Consider the following 19,768-nt stretch of genomic DNA (forward strand, 5'->3'; position numbering starts at 1 on the left):
TAAGTGCTTTCCATCAGTCAGGCGGGCCAACACCGCTGTTTGAAGCGAGCCCTCTTTTCTCTGACGCCAAGTTGTCAAGGTCATCTGTGTACTTGTTTTCGTAATAAAGTTTAAATGAGAAATAACATTGCACAACACTATACCCGACCTTTTATTTTTTTCAATAGATTGACGTTTTTTGTTTTCTTTAACTCGCCGTACATTGGACACAAACGATAAAGCCACAAGTTGGGCCGTTTGGCACTCGGAATTACATTTTTTGCGAACGTCGGAACAGTTTGCTTTACGTGGAATGGGACGGTTAAGAAGAACAGGAAGGTACTATGTATAGTGGCCTTGAGCAGGGCAACCTGCTTTGCGGCGGGCACCAAACACTATTATGCGTGCGATAATTATCCGGGATGTAGCTCTTACGTTCTCCAGAGGCGTTCTGAGAAATAACGCTGAACGATCCTCGCGTCGCTAGACATTGCGCTTGTGGCTGGAATAGCGCGCCCGACATAGCAACCCTTTCCTCCGGGGGCAACAGTTGACGCACCTGCCGCATGGAGGCGAGGGAATCGCTTGCTTACCTTGTTTCACCTTCTCGCCCCTGGCACTTCTTTTTTTTTTTGTACAATCGCACGTTCGTTTCCTATTGATAACCACCCAGTGCCAGAGCGGCAGTCCTCACGTGCGGCGCGCTCTCGCCTCGCGACGATCAACGTAGTCGAGCCCGTCGACACATGACACTTCATCTGAGCTTCCCGCGTTGGCCCAAGACGTGTGAATCTCGTGTTTCAAGCTTCCGATCCGGTCGTCTAAAAGCGGCGGTCGGCGGATGCAGAAAGTGAAACGGCGCTAGTCAGCGCATGCCTGCATTTTGGATTCCTGCGTCAGGATACTGACTTTGAAACAGGAAGATACCTGACAGGTGAAAGAGGAGGTGCGTGAAAGTGAGTGGAGAAAGGGCAAAAGAACGACAATGAGCGCGGTGAACAGCCGTAACGCCTTCGGAAAGATCAACCTTGAACCCTGGGATATTGTGGTCGTGGTGACGTACTTCGTAGCTGTGATAGCTGTTGGAATTTGGGTGAGTACCATTTTTTACTGAAAGTCACGTGGATTATACTAATTGCAATTATAACCCAATGGCTGTTCTATTTTATGTAGGCTTAAATATGTAGCGCTCGAACATGCGCACAGTACGTAAATTTAAGATTCATTGTTCTGAGGAACCGCATTTTTCAGGACAGCAGGTCCTAGCGTACAGCAACACTGTTGTAGCCGGAATTTTCTAGAAAATATTGGAAAGGCAAGGGGGAACCCACGAAAAGAAACATGATTGCTACTTTTAACTTAAAAATACGGTCTAGGTCATGACTGGTAAACACCTACACCGTTCGTGAAAAGCGTAAATTCTGCATGAGCCCAAATACACAAAAGAATGTACTGAAGGTCACGCGTCCCATTCTGGTCGTTACTATGTTTCTCTCCTCCTCCACATGAACACAATATGATAATGTTATTGTTTGCTTATTTGAAATCTCAGAAGTATTTATTAGATTAGGGCTTTATTCAAAATGCTCACTGTAGTTAATTTTCTAGAAAGGGGGGGGGGGGGGGAGGTTCTGTTGGTCAGTTGGTGTAATACACAAACTCAAGTCTCTGACGTCATTCCACTGCGGTGGCGCTGCTTTCTGCACTGCGCATGCGTAGATGCTTTGCCTCAGGCGAATATGGTTTCTGCGCGCATGCAGTGGGGGGAACATTAATTGCCTGAGCGAATTACTATTTAATTGTCGCTCTTTGAAGTGGCGCTTGTGAAACTATGTACCGTGCAGCTCGCATTCGGTGTGGAGATCAAGAATCAGCAGGGAATTAATACATTTGTGCTGGCAAGTTTCACCCTTATGCTTACGCGATACGAATCCCAATGTATAAAAATTTCAGCATGTAGAATGGTATATGTTTGGTCTATAACAAATCCTGATTTACGTTAGTCGACCATTTTAGGATTGTTTGTAGTTCTCTTTGAATTGTAATGTTTCAGTAACAGAAAATGCAGTGGCTAGTAAGTAGGCAGTATAGGCAATACAAGTATAATAAATAATTAGCAAATATTTGCTGACATGGAGTACGTCTACGTCTTCCGGCTGTCAATCAGAGTTTTGGCAAGCTATAGTTTCGAGCAGGAACAGCCTGGCTCTGCGTTATCTCTTTTTTTTTTATATCTTTTCTGATACCATTGTATTGTGTGAGAGAACAGGAAAAGGCAAGGCATTGATTACAATAATATAGAGCGTCATTTTCGTTTATTGTGCGCGATGTCCGATTGACGTGTACTCTTCAAACGCCGCTCCACTTTTTCCGTAGTAGGTGCGGCGTCACCGCGACAAAAAATACGAGCTTGGCATTCGTGATTTGTATCATAGTTCGCAGAGGCTCACCTATCAATTCTAAATTCACGGGTGAGCGCAACGCATAATTTCGAGGTCATTGAACTGCTACTTGTCTTGGAGTTTTGGCTGCGTGCTTTTGCCTCATAAACTGCCTTAGGCTGCAAGTAAAAAAGTACATGCTAAAAGCGCTAGGTCACGGTGTGTTCACTGCGATAGATTGATCCAGTCGATAATAGCGCGCACACACATACTCACAAAAAATATGACAAATGCCGTGACGCTGCAGTTTCGTCGCTGTTCGATTCACTTGATTAGCTTAGCGCTCTCTGCGCTCTTACTTTATCATATTTGTTTATTCTTAATTTGAAATACTCTGTACCTTGCTATTTACAAATATTCACCATGCAATCAAAAAAACAATTCAGCTAAGGAAAAACAAAAATGGCTTGCACAGGTAGTGGTTGCAAAAAAAAAAAAAAAAAAAGATAAACTAAATGGTGGATAAAAATTGGCTATTGGAACAAGCGAATCACGTACCTTCTTGACTTCGGAAATGGTCACGTTTGATATCATCAAATCTAAAATGTTTCCAGCACAGTTTTTAATCATATTGTGCTCATGAAGCCAGTTAGAATTGATACAATGCCTCAGACACTGCGCTTTCTCTTATATTGCAGCACAGTCACTCTCGATAAGGCCTGAACGCCAGCCTACTTTTGTAACATTAAAATCACCGTAAATGTGCACCTTGCATTTGGAAAAATCAATTCGCTTCTCAAGGTGTGCAACATGGTCTACAAAAAAGCTAACGTCAGAATATGGCAGAAAATAGTAACAGCCAACAAGATAGTTCTAGCCGTCTGACGCCGGTATTTCCAACCAAACGCACTCCTCATACGTCTCCAGATCTTTTCGCCTAAATGGATAAAATTTAGACTTGTATGCTATATACAAGAACACCACCTCCGTGTTTGACCGATTCATTGTAATTTCTGTTGGCCCTAAAAACAGATAATTGACCTGAAAATAGGAACTACTTATGCAAGCTCCATTGAGCCACGTTTCCGTCAGGCAAATTATATATTCACAGAAAAGAGAATTAGAAAAAAATACTTCATTCGATCCTGAAACCTCTCGTATTTTGATAGTACATGTTAATTTGCCTTGTCATTCTTGGAGGTAATTAGAGTGGTATCAGGATCTTCGAAATGCCGTGAAGGCGACAACTTTTCATTCACAGGGCGACGGACCCAGCCGACATTCCACGCATAAAGTTTGTTTACGAGTTCAAACAATTCCTTATTCATAGAGATGTGGAAGGAACTGTACGTCATATACCTGGTTTTCAGTTTGGTGGACGTGATGGTCTTGTCCCCAAAAAGCCACGTCAGAATTTCTTGTACATCCTATGGTTTATAGTCCGAAGCCAGACTGGAGACGAAGAGGCCTGTCGCCACAGACGGCTTTCTGATGACCATTGTTTGGGCGTACCAAACGTGGCTGGAGGCCTCGGTATCTTCGTTTCCTGGTCGGTCGAGTGGCGCAGAAACGTACAGTGTTGGCGGGCAGGGACTTGGACCGTACAAAGCTAAAGTCGAGACTCGGGCAAGTTGGTACATACTTCAGAATTAAAAACAGCGCGAAAAGACGCGGACGAGACGAAAACAGCGCTGCATCCGTGTTACTTCTTCGTCTGATCCTTGTCTTTTCGCGCTGTTTTTAAATTCTGAACTGAACAAAAAGGCTGGGTTTGAAGCCAGCGCCCGCAGCAGTTGGGAGATCCGCCACAACCGAAGCGAAACTATACCCGTCGTCGGAGCTGGTTGCCGGTCCCCGTTGAACAGCGGTGCACGATGTCCTGTTTGCCCAAGAAACATTCTCGTAGTTCATACACTCAACACGAAGCGAACTTTTTCCACTCGTAGCTGCCGCACTTCGCGGATAAGTTCGTCTATTTTCGCCACTGTTGACTCGAACAACCGGCTAACATTTGGCAAAGAATTACCGTAGTCAGCATTCGCAGAGTTCAGAAAGCCGCGATATCGTTGGGAGGCGTGTCAGCGATGCTGGCGTCGGAGAGAGCTCCGATGTTGACGGATAGCGTCGCTTCGTACACGGAAGGCACTTATACTTGCTGGTCCCGGAGTTCGTGAGATATTCCTCAGCCTGAACACTGATGCATTTACAAGGAAACGCAATTTACGAGACGCACAAGGGAAGAACTGGGACCTGGCACAAATCGACAGGGAGCATTCGCCCATAAACGGGCGTCTCACTCGCACCGGAACTGACTTACAGGAAAATATCCCCAGATGTGAGGAGACGTCGATTTTTCAGTACGATCCAGAAACCGACAGGTAATCGATGCACTTAAAAACTCCCACGTCGTCAAAAGTTTGGAATAAGGCAAGAATGAGCAAGTCGAAAATGAAGGCAACGCTGATTGTTTTTGCTTTTTTTTATTAATGCAGTGGTCATGGTCAAATGGATACCACGGGTTCACAGTTAATCAGCAGTATTACCTTGAAGTTATATCCAAGCCGAGAGAACGAGTGAGGAAGGAGAGAGCCATGTTATAAAAGATCAACGCGTGAATTGTGCATTAGGACAATGCTCCAGCTCACTGTTCTCTGTCTACAAAGCAATTTCCTGCGTATAATATCCCAGTGCTGGACTGTCCACCTTGATCGCCCGATTTAACGTCATGTGACTGTTAGTTGTTTCCTAAGGTAAAATCCGCACTAAATGGAACCCATTTTCAGACTATGGATGAAATAAAGGAAGAAAAGGCAGCTCTGCTGAGAGCTTTACCTGCAGTACTGTTTTAAGAATAGAAACTTCGTACGCAACTGTGAATAGGTAAGGGAGGGGAGTATGTTGAAGGGGATAACGTTAATTGTTAAAAGTTTAATAATAAATTACACTTTTTTCCACCAGCCCCGTTATTTAATAGCCACACCTATAATAAATGTTGGGTCACGCACTCAAACAACTTGACTATGCAATTCATTTGAGCGTATTTTAAATAATTCAAAATTGTAACAATGACAACTTGCTCGGGAATAGCATACCACTCAATTATATTTTTACAGAAGCAAAAGTATTTAAAAACGTCATTTCTGTACTGGAACGCAGCAAAACTTTTAGTGTTGGTCGTCCTTAGGAGCGCGACGAAAGTATAATAAATCTAATATAAAAATTTTGCTATTTTGTTCTAAAAGAAAAGAGAAGGCAATTTTGCAGATGGTGTTTTTTTTATACTTGCTTTCACCTGAGGTGAAACGAAGTATAGTGAAATAATTTTTTTTTGTTTCTCCCAAACAGTGTTTTGTTATGAAAACAAAGGACAAAACGAGAAATGCAATTATAATGAAACAAATGCGAGTCTCAAATACCAAGCGCACAGCCTCCGAGCGTAGTTATTTAGCCTCCGGAAGGTTTCCATAAAGTTAGCAAGGGTTGCTTTATCCTTGAGTTTCGAGCGTGGCTGGAAAATGCCGAGACTTGCTCTTGTATTCTTGCACTACGCGCCGAAGGGCAGGAAGCTAAAAAAACGTTGACGGCGTGGAAATCCCCAACGTGTCCGCCTCGCCGTGTACTCGCATAGCTTGCAAACATAAACCTTCTCGGAAGGCTCAGATTGGAAGTCAACCTCTTGTTAGGAGACGTTCGGAGCTTTGTCGTTTAGCCGGATCCTACAAAAAGCGTTTGCTTCAATATTTTTCCAAAACACACATGCACCTAAGAGTAAGCACCAAAAACAGAAGGATCCCAGAGAGGGGAAAAGTTTATAATAAAAATCTTGAAAATTTTGACGTGTGCAGAGACAACGAACAAGTGAAACGTAGTGCTAATATATGTGTGCATGCGTTGCCTTTTTTATGTCTAACCATATCTTGAGCTTCGTCATTAGTGATCGGCTGTCAGCGTGTTCTGTAGGAAAGTGAACATATACGTTCATAGAGTAAGAGATAACTGTGTCCTATCAAAACATCATACGCCAATTAGACTATCCCCGAGAGTTATTTTTTATATAACCTATCTAGAATTGTCGGCTTCCCTCAGACTTAGTTTAAATTATCTGGCGACCATTCTAAAAATGTTATGATTTTATGGTTTTTGGGTGTGTAATAAATTTACTTGTAATATTTGTCGCTTACCTACAGTCCATAGCATAATCCTTCATGCGTGATCTTGGCATCGTTAGCTCGCAATCTGAACATTGGCTTATCTTAATGTAATTGATGGAGATTATATGAGGTCTAGCCCCCAAAACTTGAGAGTATTGGGGCCTTTTATAATATGGACAAATGCTGGCCGTTTTAACAGGGTTTGCTAACAAATTGTTGTTCTCTAATGGCATACCAAGAGTTTGTGATGCAGTGCGTGAATATTGCCAAAAAGAACCGAGCACGCTCGTGCTTCAAGAGGAACAATTCTCGTTAACCAAAGCAATGTGTCCATCATCCAGCCAATAGTGATTTTTTTCTTATTTTTTGACAGTTAGTAGTCTAAACACGTGTTTTGATAATACCAAGATTACGCTGCCTTAGATTGTAATAATTTTGTAGACGTTAAATTATCAAAGCTCACTAACTCTTCTTTGAGATGACTTTATTCCTGGTATTCTGTACGAAGATACTCATATATTATAAATTGTTCTATACTTACCACCGGTACCATAATGAAGTTATGCACCTAGTGATAAGCAAGATAAAGTTTTCAGTGAAATAAAAGTATCATCGAAAACTTCACCAGGATTTATAAATCACGAAGAAAACTCAAGGTGCAACTTTACAATGAAAGTTTAAAAAAGAAAATAGCGGTGAGCTGAGGACACTGAAGGGATTTTGAAGTTATCTATGAATAAAATATACAGGCAGTTTTCTAATATAAGGAATAACAGTCATGTGGAACAGTCCATATCCGCGAAAGGTAAGTTGTTTATTTGTCAGGCGGCTGACGATTGTAATTCTATTATTATGTTGTGCCAGTTTTATGTTACCTTTCCAGTTATTTTATTTTCCTTGCCCAATGTGAGAGTGATTATGGCTTGAACTTATGCCCCTTGTTTTCGTTTCATTTTGTAAACTATGAATAAAAGGTAAAATTTAAAGGCTTGCAAGATGCTAAGTTTTACCTATTTTTAGGCTTGCGGCTTGAAATTCCTTGATTCTGATCGCATAAACACAGACGTAATCTTGATATAAAAAAAGGAACACAGAAATTTGTAGTTTCCGATATTCAACGGTTTCTACAAAGCAAGTGGGAAACAGTCTCCCTACCGTGACGTCCCCGTAACGGGCCTTCTAGCACGGGGCATCCGAACGTCTTGTAGCAACTTTGACTTTGATAACACCTTTGCATGTTATTAATTGTGAAGAATGTTTAAATAAACACTCATAGAAAGCAAAAAGCACAAAGCACGAAGCACTTCGACCTCGTCAAGCTGAGTCTGGATGTGCCTTGAATTTATTTCAGTCATCATGGAGGAGCAGTCGGGGCTCAATGAGCGGCTACTTTTTAGCGAGCAGAAGTATGCACTGGATACCCGTAAGTTCACGTATTTTTGTGTCTGTCTATAAGGAACTGTGGATTACGATTTCTGGGAAATTTACGAAAACTAAAGCACGATTTAAGAGAGGTAACTTGGGCGAGTTGGTGAATCATTACTAATTGAAAACAGCGCCGAAAATGACCGAGGATAGGTAGAAGGTGTATAAACAACAAGAGCTGTTTTTAACTGAAGTTAATAATGAAGAATCAAACATAAAGACGTTCAACCACCGAAACCGGAGTGCTTGTCGTGTCTACTCCTTCCACCTGTCCTTCGTCATTTTTTCTGTTTTCTGTTGTTGTATTTCTACAAAAGGTTTTATTGCTGAATTTGTTTCAAAAAGGCGCGAAATATTGATAAATTCTCTTGCTGAGTTGGTGATGGTATACTTGTATAATTATCAACTGTCATTTAACAACTAGAATATATAGCTCTATATTGATTGCAAGTATGGGAAGTGTGTGTGAAAACAAGCTTCTAAGCACCAATAAATGAAGAAATCATATGAAGCCTACGCGTGTATCCGCTTTATTCAGGATTTCAAAACGCCCGCTTTTTATCGCCGCGATCGGTTCCTCACTGAAGTGCCAAAAGCGTGCAGTTTCAACACGCAGTCACATAGGGTGTGAAATTACGTCAGGTAACTGGTTGCTGACATTCAAACGGCTCCGTTCCAGCATTTGCTTAGGTCTTTTAAAAACGATTAACGAAAACAAATGACACTTATGCAGGGTGTTCCGGTAAATGTATTGGCTGATATGTATGAGCTATCGCATATAAAGATCTACTAAATATCTTGTGAATACAAGGAATAACTTAAAACCTCTAAAAATAAAAAGTACTACCTTTATTTTATAAGAAACTATGTTACGAGGGATGGTCACATTTACTTAGTTTGGATAATTTCACTGGTAGGTGGGGGCTTCCCTGTTTGCCAGCAACATCGGGAGCGGACACTTCGTCGGCTTGGCTGGGTCGGGTGCCGCTTCTGGGATCGGCATCGCTGGGTTTGAACTCAACGTAAGTTTATCTCAGCATTCCTTAGAAAAAAAGTTACACTGGCTATTTATATCCTTGTGGATTTACTATTGTAGCCATCTACTAAAAAGACACAATTTTACATGAATTTCTACACCGATCTTTACGGATTAGACATTCGGTTCTTGACGGTAAATTTGGTAACCCCTTAATGCATATCTAGTTTACAACATAAACATTAAACGTTATTCAAAAGACGTTAGGGTTTTCAGGAATCGTTGATATACCAATCCCGGGAAATGTTAAAAATAACAAACGCATTTTAGATCAGAACATGAAAAAGCCCACCGTCTTTTGGCAAATATCTGTCGGTCGCCTGCAGCCTCTTCATCAGTCGTTTCACAGGTATAAATACGTTTTGTTATTATTTATGTGGTTTTGCGGCTATCAAATGGCAAGAACTGAGAAGATATCTGGATAATTGGATGCCTTTTCCTAAATGCACATTCCTCGAATAGGTAAATTAGCAGGTTACCAGTTTTAAGACGATTAGTTAGGATCTATATAACCTTTCCATATTCTTTTTATTTTAAGGTCATTACAGTTACTATTACACCCTGGCAGTATGAAGATCTAGCGTAACTGCGTTATTTGTCAAAGATATATTTATGAAAGAACTAATGTAGAGCCTTTCAGTATACAGATAGCCAGCTGAGGCGTGGGTAATTATGACTGCGTTTGAGAGTAGCATTCTGCGGCTGTGGTCGTGAAAGCAGTCAGCTATCCGCCAAAGCTGTGGAAATGTGGCGTTTATCAACCACCAGGATGCACTAGGGGTTTAAGAATTTCATACCTTCTAGACATTGGCATAATACGGCAGGGCGCTCATTGTTTCGACCAGTTTGCCATAAAAAGCTGTTCCCGAGTTAATCATCTGAATAAACGAGTCATGTCATGTGTAAAAGACTACAGGTAAAAGAGGCTCTGAAAAATAATCACCTTAAATTCCCAGTACTACAAGCATCACAATTAGTCAACTCCCTGTTATTGTTGCGGTTATGTGCAGCTGCTTGTTTACTTAGTGGGAAGTTTATACATTTAAGTCGTTACGATATCTGAGTTTTGACATTTACAGAAAACATCTTTCTTTCGTGTAGGCGCTGTTTGTCTTGATTTTGCTCGGCTGGTTCTTCGTTCCTGTTTACGTCGCCTCAGGGGTAAGCCTGGTTGAATATAATACATTCGAAGGACGTCAGTGGCCCAATGTGGACAACAAAGTAGCATAAGCCAAAAGACGTGACACCAGAAAAAAAAGGAAAGCATCATTAGCCCATAGGGCTTCCCTGTTTACAGTTTGTTAAACGGAAAACAAAAGTACATGGCCTCTAGAACTGTTGTATTGCCTAAGTCACAAATCCGTCCCGCTATCCACTATTCCCATTTGCATGCATTCCGAGACAAAATGCTGCAGTTATATGCAGTGCCCGAAACTTATGCCTGGTGACCTGAACCAATATTTCAACTTAAGATAAAGGCGTATCATTGAAGCTCAGACTCAGGTGAAGTACTCTGAAGGTAATTCTTTGGGCGCTTGTGAGGCAGTGGTAGGAAATTTATCTCCCACTTCTTTTTTCCCAGTGAGAGCAATACACTAGGCATCTTTGTGATTGGCGCGCCTTGAGTTCTGTAACAATGCTTTAAATCTCCATAATGCACTTCACCATCGATGGCTTTTCTCTTTTATCTGCTATGATCTAAATATCCCTGAAGTGAAATTGAAGCCTGCTCGATAACGAGATGGGAGTTGAGACTGCTGCTTTACGCTGAACAACCTGAAGTTGCGTATTTTCATAAAGCATAAAACGAAGTACGCATTTTACATAAGCAGAATCCTTTAATTTCAGTGACACAATATGCTATAAAAACTGTTGTCCTTAATTGTGGGGCCTTTCTGAAGGAGGTACTTTGGTCTGTGTCAGCTTTGGTTCGTAGGCGGTAATGTGGTTAGGCTAAGGCTTTTATTAAATACATATTTACAGGGTGATTCAAGGAGAGGCCAGGCTCTTTAAATCGACCGCAAAATTCGGTTTCTTAACCTGTCGCGCTACGACTTTGTGCAGCGTTGCCCACAGATGGTGCGTTTTTTTGTAAAATTTGCAAAGAGCGAACTTACCTGAGGAAAAAGGAAAGAAAGAAAAAGGCTTAGCTCCTATGGAAACGCAGCGACACCACCGGTCTTCAAACAACATGGCGCCGTTTCGCACGGGAGACAAGAGATGGCGCAAGCGGTCGCGATGCCAACTGCCGCCAACGAACGAGCATACGACGCCGAGAGCCGGCGTCTTTAGCAGACAAGGAACTGCAGTTCCGTTTGTTACCGCGCTTGTTTTTGTTTCTGCGTCTGTCACCGCCTGCGGAACGCGCGCCGCTTTTGGGTCGAAAAGATCGTCTGCTAAAGACGCCGGCTCTCGGCGCCGTATGCTCATTCGTTGGCGGTGTTCGACTTTTCGTTGCTCCATCATTTGTCTCCCGTGCGAAACGGCGCCATGTTGTTTGAAGACCGGTGGCGTCGCTGCGTTTCCATAGGAGCTAAGCCTTTTTCTTTCTTTACTTTTTCCTCATGTAAGTTCGCTCTTTGCAAATTTTACAAAAAAAAAAAAATGCACCATCTGTGGGCAACGCTGCACAAAGTCGTAGCACGATAGTTTAAAGGGGCACTGACATATCAAAATCGTAATTTATTTTATTATCCGAAACGATTGAAAATGATGCCGGGACATTACCCTCAAAATTCGAAACTTGGGAATTCAGCATTCGTGAATTAAAAAAACAATTTCCAAATGCCGAATTTGAAGTTCCCGCGCGATCCGCGCCATTGCAGTGAGTCAAATTTTGCGGTCTCCTGCGACTCGACTTTGTTTCGGACCTCCGCACCACGCTGTGAAGCAAAGCGCCGTTGCTACCGCGACCCGAAGAGAGGAGGAGGTGAGCAGGCGGGATAGAAGGGAGCCGGCGCGGGGAAAAACCGGTTTCTTCCCAGACTCGCTCGAGCGCCGCCAAATTTTCCGAGGGAGAACACAAATCCAGGAAGCGACATCAGACCGAAATCTGATTTTCGGTATTTCAAAAAGAAAGGCCGTAGTGCGTTCGTCATTGCGTTAAAAAACATGTTTTACGATTGCCGTTATTAAATGTTATAGAAATGTCGCCTACAAAGCTTCTAAATTTCCTGATTTTTGACGTCACCGATCAAAAGAAGCAAGGAGGTAAGCGCGGGAAATATAAACGCCAAAAATAAAAAGGCGCTCGCTCGCGCGGGGAAATGTTTTTTCGCGATGCGGTTTTTTTGCGTGTCTATGACTAAAACTTGCATCGTTTTAGACAATAAAAAAGAGTACGACCTTTGGGGTGTCAGTGCCCCTTTAAGAAACCGAATTTCGCGGTCGATTTAAAGAGCCTGGCCTCTCCTTGAATCACCCTGTACATTGGTGACAAAACCCGTCAGCGGTGCCAAGGCCACAGACAACAACCAATCAGCCACTTACAAATAGAGGTTGTCACAGGCTCTTGTTTTGGCTCTAGCAAGTATAAGTAAGAAATTACGCGCGACCTTTATCTATCTATAAAATCCTAAGGTACATGGAATGCAGCATCGATCGCTGATCGTTGAAATCTGCTAAAAGACATTAAGAAGTCGTTTCAGGGAGTAAAAAGTAACAATTTTAGTTTCTCCGCTGAAGTCACGTGACTTAATTTCCCAGCCAAAATTAGCGATTCAATTAATGTCACGTAATTTGACGTCATGCGATGTGCTCACGTGACGAAACATCACGGTTTCAAGTCCTGGCGGAAAGTGATTCCCTGACATCACGGGACGTCAATTTTGCTGCAAAATATGTGCGGGAATGGGCGGACGGAGGGACACATTTTTTGGGGTTAGGGGGTTGCGTTAGAGACCCTAAAAGGCTTTAAGATATACATATATCTAAAATGTTAGTTTTTGGACAACCGCCTTCATTTGTTCACACGCGCCTTCGTCACAATGTCATGATCCACTTATGTTTCCCCTCGGCAGGTGTATACTATGCCGGAATACCTTCGAAAAAGGTTTGGAGGCCAAAGAATTCGGATCTACCTCTCCGTGTTGGCGTTGCTGCTTTCCATATTCACCAAGATCTCGGTAGGCATTCGGGTTTTGCTCACATTTCTAGCATAGTCTGTTTTCTTCTGTTACTATAACGTGTTTACATGTGCGCATGACTATTTCCTGAAGAAAATTATGGAACTCAGCAAATTATTTTACACATCGTGTGGTTTTAAAAAAATTGACACAAGTAATTATGCTTACATGGTATTAACGTCGACGCCTTGGAGGACGCAACCGAGGCAATGTTGGTGAAATTATCTAAATAGCGAGAAAAAGTTTTTTTTTTTCAAATATAATTGCCTAATACACTTGACGAAAACTAGTTTTCATGATAAAAATGTTTTACACTCTTTATTTTGAGAAAATTTCCTGCATTATCATAGAGTGATCAGGTCCTGCAGTTACTGCACGTCTGGTAAACTAGAGAGCAATCAAATGCTTTGACTTTTTTGTCAGCAAAAAACGTTTAAATATTTATTCAACTTTTACATAACTTTTTTTCAATTTTTAAGAAACACTAGTCAAAATTCACTTATAGTTCCTTGGGTTCATATTAAAAATTAAAATTTCGATGAAAATATAAAGGTTATATAATAGACAAAATGTAAGGGCGCAAACGAGCTGGTGTACATTGCACATGGTTGAAAAAAACCCAAGACTGCGGGTAAACGACACAACACTAAAAAGTGTCTAACTCTTTAGAGACTTTTTAGTGTTGTGTCGTTTACACGCAGTCTCGGGGTTTTTTCAACCATATATAATAGCTCCAACAAGTTTGTCGCGAGCTCATGAAGAAATATTTTGTCGTTAAAAAACTTATACCTGCCAAAGATAAGCAGCCTAACGGGTTATGGCAACGCATAATGCCTGTATCGACAACAACGTAACCGCAGCTTGCATTTTTAGATCTCAGGTACAAACAAACGAACGATAAGGTACCGCTGGCTGTGTAGGTCATATGTTGAGGAAAGATTCTGTGTGCCTCCTTTGCAGGCTGATCTTTTTGCTGGGGCCATTTTCATCAAACAAGCACTGGGCTGGAACCTCTACTTGTCTGTTTGTGCTCTTCTTATTGTCGCCTGTCTCTTCACTGTTGCTGGTAAGGAGAGTAAATCAGTCTGAATCTGCTCTTGTGTTTAAAAATGTATTGGGCCAGAAAGAATTATACGCAGTTTATTTCTCGATCCACTAATACACACTTTTACGTCGTAGAGTACTGCCTCCGTATTGTGATTAAAGCCTCCAATGAGTTTCAACCCCTGGCACACCTTCCGACCAGAGAACTCGGATCATTGCTCTTTGTTTCTCCTCGGGGTACACTGCTAGCGGAGCGGCCATGTTTACAATAAAATAGAAGCAAGAAAAATGACGCTATCAAGGTCAAACTTCAAGAACGTAACCACACTAGTATCAACTCAAAGGGGTGTTGAACAAAAGGGAGTGTAAAAAAACTAAAGATGTGTTATGGCGAAAGTGCGGATAATTTTTTACCTAGCCCTCATATACACATAATACCGGGCTTGAATGCGCACTTTTTATTGTCTTTACAGGTGGTCTGAGCGCTGTAATCTGGACAGACTTTGTTCAAACTGTTCTCATTGTCATTGGGGCATTTGCACTTATGATTATGAGTAAGTATAATCCTTCAAGTTCAGTTATGCTTCTCCGGTTTTAATTTGTGATAGGGCTTGTGGTTGGTTGTTCCACTGTATTGTCGAACTCACACTTTCTAATCGCTGTCCAACTTCGGTCCATTGAGCCATATAGAAGTTAACAATGGGCGATAAATATTCATTTTAGTGAACACAGATAAACTTCAAAGTCTTCGTGACTCTGAAAGAAAACGACGTCCAACCATTATAAATGCCTTTAAAAAAAGAAAAAAAAAAAACCTTTTTTCTTATACATTTGTGTGTTTTATTTTTACGGCTAGCTTATATTTATGCCAAGCTTGATCTTTCTGAGGCGTGCGCATGCAGGACGAAAACATAGATTTTTTTTTTTTCTTTCAAACGCAAACAGCTTAATATTAACCTCCATGTTACTGTGCAAGCGAATTACTTAACGAGCGAATAGCCAGCTGGTTTAAAGGTGAGCGATTACTATTCTGGCTGCTTGTAACAACGCTAAACAAACCCCGCGAGGCAACAAATGTGACAAATTATAGTTCTTATCTGTCTGCAGTACGGTGCTAAGGTGAACAAGGTGATTATCGTTAAACATAATAAAAAGACTACAGTGAAAAGATCTGAACGAAAAGGTCCTGTGTTTATTCGTTTTGTTCATGCCTTTTGTGTGCTTTTTATGTGTTTATTCATCTCCAGCGCATACTAAAGCAAGAACATTGCATGGCAAACCTTAAGGCCCGTTTAATCACTCGCGTTTGCGTAGGACCGCGTTCTTGCCATCTCGAACGACTAGAGAACACACTGCCACGCTGGCGCCATCTATGAGGCGATCCTCGAACAGCATTCCACTAGAACGAAAGTTTTACGATTACTCCGAGATTAAATCTACTATATAGGGGAAATGATCGTTCATAACATGGTAAGAGTTTTTCAAGCCTAGAAAGAACATTATGTGCGAAAAACAGAAATGTACAGAAACTGCAAGTGTTCCACGGTTACCCGATAGATGACGCCAGCGTGCTTTCGTCGTAAGGGATTTTGAGCTTTTGAAGCACACGGACGTAAGCAGTCGCAAGTGCGGAAACCAACCTCTACGCCCGTTCTAGGTCTCGTTGAAGTCGGCGGCTACGACCAACTGATGAAGGCGTTCGCGACAGCCGAGCCTACAAACGCTAGCTACGCCCGCTACACGGCCACCAACGAGTCGTGCTCAAGGGTTCCCGACAACTACAACCACCTGTTGCGATCGCCTTTGGACTCTGAGCTGCCCTGGACTGGAATGGTCTTCGGCAGCGTTGTTTGCGCCATCTGGTACTGGTGCTCTGACCAGGTACACGCACCGGTTTCGTAATGGACCTTCTTACCAGAAACGAGCGCCGTCTGCGGGTTTGTCTGAACTACAAATGAAGGGCAACTCAACATGCCCCCCCTCGTAAAAAAAACCCTTGGCATTGTGCCGTTGCACCGGTTTTCACTGCTTCTTATTTACCACATTACCGATACTCAAAAATAACACCAGGGAAAAGGAAATATGCGCAACGATAGGTGCTGATAATGTTGGTCGTGCGGATCGGTGCCCTCAGACAATAGTTACAGCTCGAAGCAAGGCCAGGTGAGAGGGTGGACGCGCTTCGCATAAGCTTAATAAAAAAGGTCCGTTATAGGCTTGAAAATTAACCTCCTAAAAGTCCCAAGACAGCAGCCGAAGTCCGCGTATGTGTGTGTGTGTGTCTGTGTCTGTGTGTGTGGTTGTGTGTGCGTGTGCGCGTGCGTGCGTGTGTGTCATTGTGTTTGTGTGTGTGTGTAAGAGATGAAAATGTGCAATTGCGAAAGTCTACGATAAATTGCGTTTTAACTATTTAGAAAGAAGGATGTACGTGATATTAAATAGACGCTTTGTTCTAATGTTCATTTGTAGTGTAAGGTATTTAGTAGCAAGGCGTTGGATTACGATTGGCCACTGCGTGATCAAATGTTTGTGCTGCAAGCCTGTTCACGTGACCATGCAAGGAGGCCAATAGCTGTGCAAATTTGTTTTTTGTTAATTTGGCTTTAAATATAAATGTCTCCTTTTGTCAATTTATAACAAAATATTTCTAAAACACTCCTCGATGTACAAAATATGTAGTTATATCAAACATTTTCATCTTTGAACATTAGTTTTAATGGATTCTGTATACATTGTTTTTGTTTACAAGCACTGCGCCGTAGCGTGTTACTTCCGTGGCTATATGCGCATCAATTTGCAGACCAGTTGAGAAGTGAAATGCTTAAGGGTCATGACATTTCATATGCATTTCTAAACTGAGAGTCTCGCACGTAGTTCATTCAAACTCTAAACGTCTAAAGCTCCAAGATAGGAAACAACAAAGGGCTTCTCGGGTAAATTTCAGGTGATCGTTCAGCGCGCCCTCTCAGCGAAGAACATGGTGCATGCGAAGGCCGGGTGCGTCATGGCCGGCTACCTGAAGCTCCTTCCCATGTACCTCCTGGTGATTCCTGGCATGGCAGCCCGCGTTCTTTTTCCAGGTACGCTGACAGATGTCGCGTAAGTTGTTATATATGTAACAACTATCGCAGCCATGTCTGACTTGACAAAACATTTTGTACTCCAGACTCAGGGCTGCCTTGGTTTATAGCTGAAGAGAGCGTAATACCCACATTAGATATAGAAATATTCTGTATCTCTACACGAATTTGATTGGGATTTGCAAATGAATAGAGCACACTCAAAAATCGCTTGGATAAACAACTAATGTACGTATAGTTGTGTTCTACACTTCTGGTTTCTTTGCAGACTGTTCTGCTGAGACAGATTTTTCTTTCTACGCACTCTGTCTACTTCCTGGTTCCCTTCCATTTACTATAATTACCGTAGAATTGGTTATACAGAAAAAATAACGCGACTAAAAGATGGTTTAAAACACGAACAGTTGTGCACATATATCTTTTTTGTCATTTCCACTGTTACTAAGATAACGTAAACCTGTATTCTAATTCCCGCAGGTACAAACTTTTTGGTTAGAGGATTAAATTCAAGGTCGTGTATCATAACGTGCATTTCGTTCTTCTTTTAATTAAGGAAGTGATGCAAGAGAAATCTGTTGATAGAATTTAACGTATACCTTCCGGGAAGTGTGCGCATTATTACCAGACGAAATAAAAAAGACATTATTTTGTTCTACGTTCTTTAACTTTGCCAAGCATGCAGCAAATAACTACTCCGGTGTCTTGCATCGGCGACTGCCACTGGTCTAATGAAGACTTTGCAGATTGAGGCTGGTTGGCTGAAATAGGAGTTTTTCATCTATTTCTTTTAAGTAAAACACTCTTTTGTTTGCTGACAATTATCGGTGGCAAATAAAGTTAATTTGTATAGGCTTCCAGTCGCTACGAAATTTTTGTTTAAGTTGTGGGTATTTAGCGTTAGATAGCTTTCGATAATAAGTGTAGCATATAATCTCATCACACTAAACTATCTATAGGACGATCTCATCCAATCTTTCGCGTACTCTTACTGACCGGCCAGTTTTCACCTTGTCCTTGCAACAGATCTCGTCGCCTGCTCCAGTCCCGAGCGTTGCCGCGAAGTCTGCGACAACGAAAATGGATGCACAAATATTGCCTACCCATTATTGGTTGTCAAGCTTATGCCCGTTGGTAAGATATATGCGTAACGCTAGAAAAGCGAGCAAAAGGCCTTAAAACCTCTGTCACTTAATACATAAATCAGTGTCGTATTTATTTCATACTGGTAGGTTATACAAGCTTAGATAATGCTAGCCTGGTGCAGTATTACCTCTCTTGCTCTTGCGCTATATAACACTTAACAACTCTTAATCTCCAAACTTCTGAGAAGAACGATAAAGATGTCTGACTTACGTTGTTCTGAAGCACTTTTTTTCTGAATTGAGAGATCCATAAAATATGCACAGCAACTAGAATTAAACTAATAAATGTTCATTTCCACTTAAAAATAAGGATTTCAGCAGCCCGCATTTCACTTGAAACCCTATCATTTATTGCTAAATGTATTTCACAGGTGCGCGAGGCATGATGCTCTCCGTGATGCTGGCAGCACTGATGTCCTCGCTGACGTCCATCTTCAACAGCTCTTCGACCATCTTCACCATCGACATCTGGAAGAAGTTTCGCAAAAACGCGTCGGAGATGGAACTGCTCATTGTCGGAAGAACTTTCGTGGTTGTTCTGGTTGGCGTGAGCATCATCTGGATCCCCATCATCGAGGTATTCCCGAGCAGCCAGCTGTTCCACTACATTCAAGGCGTCACCAGTTATCTCGCGCCACCGGTCTGCGCCGTCTACGTCCTCGCTGTCTCCTGGAAACGTATTAATGAGCCGGTAAGTACGATAGCTAACAAACTCTGGGTTGTTTCTTTACGGGAGTGCCAACTGCAGTGCTTGAACCTATCCAGGAGCTGTACAGGGGCACAACGGTTGTGGTGTAGTGGGAGGGCATGAACACTCAACCAATCCCAGTGACCAGGAGCCACCGGCAGAAATGTTCCTATTCGCCACTCTTGTTTATATTGCCGGGCGCGCAGCTGACTAAGTAGGCAGCGCGCTCGTGGACTAACGGTTATCACGCTTGCATTCCACGCAAAAAGCAAAGGTTCGATGCCTGGTCGCGGGTACACATTTTTGTTGACTCTGTAATGTAATGTTCTGGTAAATTCGAGAACTGTTCTGGCTAATTTGAGGTTAAAATGTTCTACGCGCCGAACATTCAAGGCCGAATGTTACAGAAACCCACGCCGGTACAAAAGGTGCTCCGCGGGGCGAGCCGGAGTGAGTCTCGCCCCACCGTTCGATCCAGCTGTTACGCCGACTTCGACGCCTGCGACACTCTATTGTTATCCTCTGCTTTCTTTTTGGTTTTGGGCACAAGTTCGCCTCATTAAACGTTTCAGTTTCCTTAGTTATTCTTTGTTTCGTCAACTCATCAATCGTGACATAATTATAATGTCTAGATGGGAGGCCGAACTGAAAGAGTGCGAGATGTGTCTCGACCTTTTCTACATGAAGAACGGAAAGGTAGTGAAGCTGCTCCTTTCAG

The 19,768-nt window shown here is 42.2% G+C and overlaps 1 protein-coding gene across 1 annotated transcript in view; it reads left to right on the plus strand.

Annotated features, from left to right (window-relative positions):
- Positions 1-668: 668 nt before the first annotated feature.
- The window catches only part of LOC8039853 (sodium/glucose cotransporter 5), a 31,563-nt gene continuing 12,463 nt past the window's right edge, over positions 669-19,768 (plus strand). The window contains exons 1-11 of the mRNA XM_029986138.4: positions 669-1,072; positions 7,863-7,934; positions 8,854-8,958; positions 10,074-10,133; positions 12,992-13,096; positions 14,057-14,162; positions 14,614-14,694; positions 15,798-16,021; positions 17,085-17,220; positions 18,244-18,351; positions 18,734-19,053. Coding sequence (XP_029841998.3) covers positions 965-1,072; positions 7,863-7,934; positions 8,854-8,958; positions 10,074-10,133; positions 12,992-13,096; positions 14,057-14,162; positions 14,614-14,694; positions 15,798-16,021; positions 17,085-17,220; positions 18,244-18,351; positions 18,734-19,053 — 1,425 coding nt within the window. The 5' untranslated portion in view covers positions 669-964. The remainder of the gene's footprint in view (positions 1,073-7,862; positions 7,935-8,853; positions 8,959-10,073; positions 10,134-12,991; positions 13,097-14,056; positions 14,163-14,613; positions 14,695-15,797; positions 16,022-17,084; positions 17,221-18,243; positions 18,352-18,733; positions 19,054-19,768) is intronic.

This window comes from Ixodes scapularis, unplaced genomic scaffold (genome assembly GCF_016920785.2).
Source record: "Ixodes scapularis isolate PalLabHiFi unplaced genomic scaffold, ASM1692078v2 PGA_scaffold1__304_contigs__length_218370807, whole genome shotgun sequence".
In the NCBI taxonomy this organism is placed as follows: domain Eukaryota; kingdom Metazoa; phylum Arthropoda; class Arachnida; order Ixodida; family Ixodidae; genus Ixodes; species Ixodes scapularis.